Source organism: Limulus polyphemus, unplaced genomic scaffold (genome assembly GCF_000517525.1).
Source record: "Limulus polyphemus unplaced genomic scaffold, Limulus_polyphemus-2.1.2 Scaffold4472, whole genome shotgun sequence".
In the NCBI taxonomy this organism is placed as follows: Eukaryota; Metazoa; Arthropoda; class Merostomata; order Xiphosura; family Limulidae; genus Limulus; species Limulus polyphemus.
Window position 1 is genome coordinate 1 of NW_013670082.1, and position 5,774 is coordinate 5,774.

At 30.5% G+C, this 5,774-nt stretch overlaps 1 protein-coding gene across 1 annotated transcript in view; it reads right to left on the reverse strand.

Annotated features, from left to right (window-relative positions):
* Positions 1-1,229: 1,229 nt before the first annotated feature.
* Positions 1,230-5,774, reverse strand: part of LOC106471207 (bleomycin hydrolase-like) — a 25,734-nt gene continuing 21,189 nt past the window's right edge. The window contains exons 5-6 of the mRNA XM_022399834.1: positions 2,421-2,576; positions 1,230-1,483 (exon numbers count right to left, since the gene is read on the reverse strand). Coding sequence (XP_022255542.1) covers positions 1,310-1,483; positions 2,421-2,576 — 330 coding nt within the window. The 3' untranslated portion in view covers positions 1,230-1,309. The remainder of the gene's footprint in view (positions 1,484-2,420; positions 2,577-5,774) is intronic.

Here is a 5,774-nt window from a genome sequence, read left to right on the forward strand (position 1 = left end):
ACTTCTTTAGTTACTGTTTTATGTTTTAAGAAAAATAAGTTTAAGAACCTATTTCAAAATAGCAATAATCTATATACATATATAATATATAATAATTGAAATTTGACTGTATTTTACAAAATACTAGTCTACTAAAACACAGCCAAAGCAAGTTACTCTGCACAGACCAAAGGTCAGTTTTATGTTATTTGATATGGTAACATGAGTGATTGAGAGCCACATCATGGTAACTTCTTTATTGCTAGCCAGACACAGATGAAAAGTCAATATAATAAGAATAATAAATATATAATGTTATGAGATTTAAGCTATTTAGTCTAAACATTTACGTTTTCGTGTTATAATTTGTGTTCATTCTAGAATGAAAGAGGCATAATTTATATTTATTTACTAATTTTTTATGGTGGTTACGAGATGAGTCAAATTTACCAAACCTGTACAGAGATTAATTCCTGAAAATAACAGATAAAATATAAAGTTTTTTTTCTTAAGAAACGTTTGACAACTATCTGGACATTATAAAGATTTTGCATGTGAAATTTCAACATTTTCTGATGCATAAAAGTATTTTTAATCTTAAAATGAATAGTACTTTTCATGATAGATAGGCAACATGCAAAAAGAAAAAAAGACATGAGAAAAACATTGCTTCATAAACCTTAAGACTTAATAAAAAAATTGATATTTGCATATTAAAGCATTGTATTGTTTACTGAATGTTAACATTCGCTTATTAATTTAAAAGTTATAGCATGAAAACTATAACAAGCACAAAATGGTTATAAGGTCGGTCCCACGAACCGAGCCCGTGCTGAAAGAGTTAAACAAAATTTATCTCCTTACAGATCAAATTACAATAGCTAAAATTTTCTTATGCATAACTACACATAGGTAAATAATCTTGTATCACTGACACTGAAGATGAGTAATGTCCATAAATGTATATATTAGGAGTAGAAGAACATTATAGTAAATCTGATAGTAAGCATACCTGTTGATAGAATATTTTAGCTGTCTATATGCAATTAATAAAATGCATTACATTTTTCAGGTTAGAAAACATAATAAAATTATGTATGGTATCAAACTTGAGTATGGTTGTTTACAGAAAGTATACAAGTGTGAACATTTTGGAATGATAAATCTATGTAATTAAGACAAAATCTTCAATGGCAAAAATAAAAATGAACCAATTTTCTATAAGTAAAAAGAGTTATCTGGTAGGAAGCAACAATAATTATATAATCATTCCAGTATTATCTCTCAGGAGACTATGCAATATGAAACCAAATCAACACAAAAACTATTGTTAAACCCACATTACCTCATTGTTCTTGATGGATTCAGCTGCTAATTGAAGTAACAATTCTATAGGTTGGTTATTATAAATAGTATGTCTTCCACCAACAACATTTCCCAGACAGTCTACTGTGTATAACTGTCCAAATACATTCTGTGGTCGTTCATCATTTACAAGACACACCTGTATAAAAAGGAAATTAATACATTGTAAAACATTACTGAGATAGGAAGAAGATACTTGCATCACTTCAATAAATTATATGGTGTATTCTTAAGTACTTCAAATTGATATACATAAAACAGATTAGCGAACAGACAGTCATAAACAACTAAAACCTCCATAACCAAATACTTCATGTAGAATTAATCTTGCAGATATCTTGGTCATTTCCAATATACATGTCATAAGATTTCTGCAAATTTCTATCTCTTGGAGTATCTAATCAAAGATATTGTTACAAATAATCAAAAACAATATTTAAAGTACTTAATTATTTAAACAAAGTTATTTGTGTTTTGAACATCACAAACTATCTTAATTTATCTTCAGAAGAAAGTTTTCACAAACAGTTGCTAGTTTTATAAAAGACATACAAAATGTTGCAACTCATGTTTTTTCATAAAAACATTTATATACTGCAATTACTATGTCCATAAAACTGATCAAATGAAAATTATCACATTACAAATATGACAAAATACTGTTTCTATTTTTTTAATTTGAGATTAATTTATTGTGCTTTTCATCTTATATTACCAATAAAACCACTTTAAAACTAAAAATTACAGAAAAGAAGTTTTAAGAGAATTTTTATTTTGGACTGAACAACTTTGAAGTAATCAAAAACAGTAACGAGAAATCATAATGGCAATATTTCAATTACTTGGATAGTTGAAATAACTGAAACAAGTAATAACTGGAAACAATAATTTCAACTAATTCATTATTTTCATGACATTACTCTATTTAATCATAATTTCAATTGATTATTTTACGTGACACTGACCAACATAACTGATACTTGTAGGTAATCAATTATATCCCAGTTATAATAAACACCATACATGAAGAATAATCTCCTATCTACTACAGTAGAAAGATTTTATAACATAATTACCTTATCCTCTACATTGAAATGTGGCTTGACATATTCTTCATAAAACTTCAGTGAAGTAATAGGACCAACAGAATTGTAAGTTTTATCTTTCTTGTAATATTCCCAAAAGAAGGTTTCTGGTGGAACTCCCAGGCAAATACCAACCACCCTAAATACCTACAAAATACACACATTTGCTGACCTTTCATTTTTGGTAGTAAACATTCCAATTACAATTTAATTGCAAGTTTATTTTTACCTGTTATAAATTTGGTAATACTTTCTTTATAAATTACAGTTAAATAATAATAAAAACTCAGTCAAACTGTAGCAAAACAAAATATATCTTAATTCCCCATAAGTTAGAAAAATCTAAAATATAATATCTTAAGCTTTTTTAGGATAAAAATAAAGAAGTTTTCATAATAAATAACTAAGAAAGCAATCTTTATTATACTTGAAAATTACATATACTTTATGTTTCTCCATTTAAGAATGTAGAATATCTTTAAGAATAAAAGTCAGTTATATGTCCTAAACTATTTTGATTTTTTTCAGCATCTGAAAAATGTAGGTGTGACCAAAACAAATTTTATAGGTTTGAAGTCAACATTTAATAGTACTGCAATGGACACAGACTACTGAAACAATAGAGTATTTATACATGTTCACTTCTATCATCACAGCTTGAATGGTAGCTTATCATTACCTGTCACTACAATCATTTTAAATTCTGAAGTCCACTTAGGCCAAGAAAATAAATAAAATTGAAAACACTTTGATAGCTTTCTTACAGATAATACATCTTTCATAAGCTCTCACCACATGTCTATCACTGAAATTGTCATAATATATCTTCTGGATCATATGAACAGAAATGAGTTTAAATCTCCGAACAGAGAGAACATAGAAGAAAGTATAAGAAGTTCTATGATATAGGATGATTTGTTCAGAAAGATATGTAAATTTATAGTTTTATTCACGTCAACACCTTTAATTGAGCGTTCAAGGTCCACAATGTCATCTAAGTCAACCTGTAAAACCTCTGATCTCATTGGAAAGTCATATAAGCAATATGTCATCCTTGTTACCACCATTGAAGACCAGGAATCTGGCTAGTCTGAAACATTTGATGATAGTACTGTATTTTATGTATTTCCATCACTTGGGAATCCAGTAATTAGTGTCAACCATGAAAGTCTGGCAGCAGAGTTCTGTTACAGTCTGAGTCTGGTCAATCGTTGAAAGTAAGGACTTGATCATGAGTTTGAAGTAGCTGGCTAGGAATGCTCAGATAATTCCAGAGTCTAAAGGTTGCAGTACAGAAGTTGTGTTGCCTAATAAAAATTTAAGTGTTGCATGTCACTCAGTCCAAGAATTTAGGCTTGTAAATCCAAATTCAGCTGTCTAACAACATCAGAACATTTTGTCATTACTTTCTCAATGTTTGGGTGACACTTCTATCCAAGTCAGTGAATAATCTGGAAGTCATCCAAGATTTTTTGTTAGCTTTGCATGCTTCTAGAAGTTGATTTATATTGATGTTTTTAAGTTTCTGCCTTTCCAATGACAAGTGGTTTAAGTTTTTATTCTGCGATGCTGTTAGCAAACACCACTATTAGTCTTTCTTTTACTGGCTTCCATAGATACACTTTAACAGAAAGGGTCTTGATAATATATTTTTTAATAATATCAAGGTCTTAACTTCCACTTCACCATTGACTTTGAAAGAGTTTGCTAAATTGAGGGTTCTCCAACAATCTAACCAGCTGTTGGATGCTTTGAAGTCAAACAGTGAGTTTTCTGGCATGTTTGTTTGTTTGTTTTGAATTTCGCACAAAGCTACACGAGGGCTATTTGCGCTAGCCATCCCTAATTTAGCAGTGTAAGACTAGAGGGAAGGCAGCTGGTCATCACCACCCACCCCCAACTCTTGGGCTACTCTTTTACCAACGAATAGTGGGATTGACCGTCACATTATAACGCCCCCACGGCTGAAAGGGCGAGCATGTTTGGTGTGACGGGGATTCAAACCCACGACCCTCAGATTGCGAGTCAAGCCCCATAACTACCTGGCCATGCCGGGCCTTTCTGGCATGTTGAAGTGCTTTCTCTTACATGATCAGTCATGATATTCATATGCCTTTGGAATGAGCAGTAGTAAGCCTTTTCTGCAAATTGTTGTTGATATTAAAAAAATTGCATGTATTGTTGAACTTATTTTTTGAAATCCACACTTATTCCATGTTGTTATAAGTGTCTTTCTTCACAAAACAGTATCACCTGCAGTTGACTTGCTGTCTTTCTACTTTTCTGCTAAGTCATGCTATCATATTTAAGGTTGACTTTCATATTCTTTTTTAAATGTTATTTCTTCATCAATGATGACTTGATATGTTGTCAATTGACTGGATGCTCCATTACTGATATGTAATGCACTAATTTCAAAATTATTTATATGAACAAATTGACATGTGATTAATGCGTTTAACCATCTGCTTCGATCCTATTTTTACCAACTACAGCAATGTGTTTTTGTAACAATAACTGTCACAGTGGCTGATTAGCCAGATCATCTGAATTAATTTTGCAAGAAAATAATTAGATATTATGGAAAAACTGCCAGTAGCCAATTTAATGATGGGGTTGGTAAAACAAGACTTATTATGTAGAAAATATGAAAGTTTGGCTGAGCTTTTTTAAAATAACCACTCAAGAGAAGTGGCCAAGTTAAAGATGTTTCACTTTACATCTAAACTGATATATTTAATAGATGTAAAATACCCCTTTTAGTTTTACATTTTATATACTAATTCCACAAACCTTTTATTTATTAATTCCTATTTTAATTGCTTAAAACATGGAGGTTAGTTATACATCAACTGTTTTTATATGATTCTAACAAAAACTGTCACAGTGATAAATCTATATTTTTACCAAAAATCACTTATGTTAAGCTACCTGTACCTCACTAGACTTTAAACACCTTCAAAAAAGACTTTCACTTGGTAGGTTTATTTTAAATAGGAAGCAAAAAGAAGCAAGATTTTGCACAGTTTTTTTATCACCCACCAACTTAATCTTTCTAATGATACTATCACATATATATATATATATATATGTAGGCAGATTTTGTTAAACAAGACCGATGTCTGTAGGTTTACTTTCTTCTTAGAATTCTTCTCAAGAAGTCAATAAGCCGTCTTAACGTTGTTAGAACAACGGGTAAAAGTTGTAGTTAGTGATGAGTTGGCCGACGCGTTTCGAGTGCATTCTGCATCCATTATCAAGACTGAATGTTGTGTGAATTGTGATTACTGTTGGTGGATATTTATAGGTATGGGTAAGCCAATTTTTACATGTGTCACATAGAAA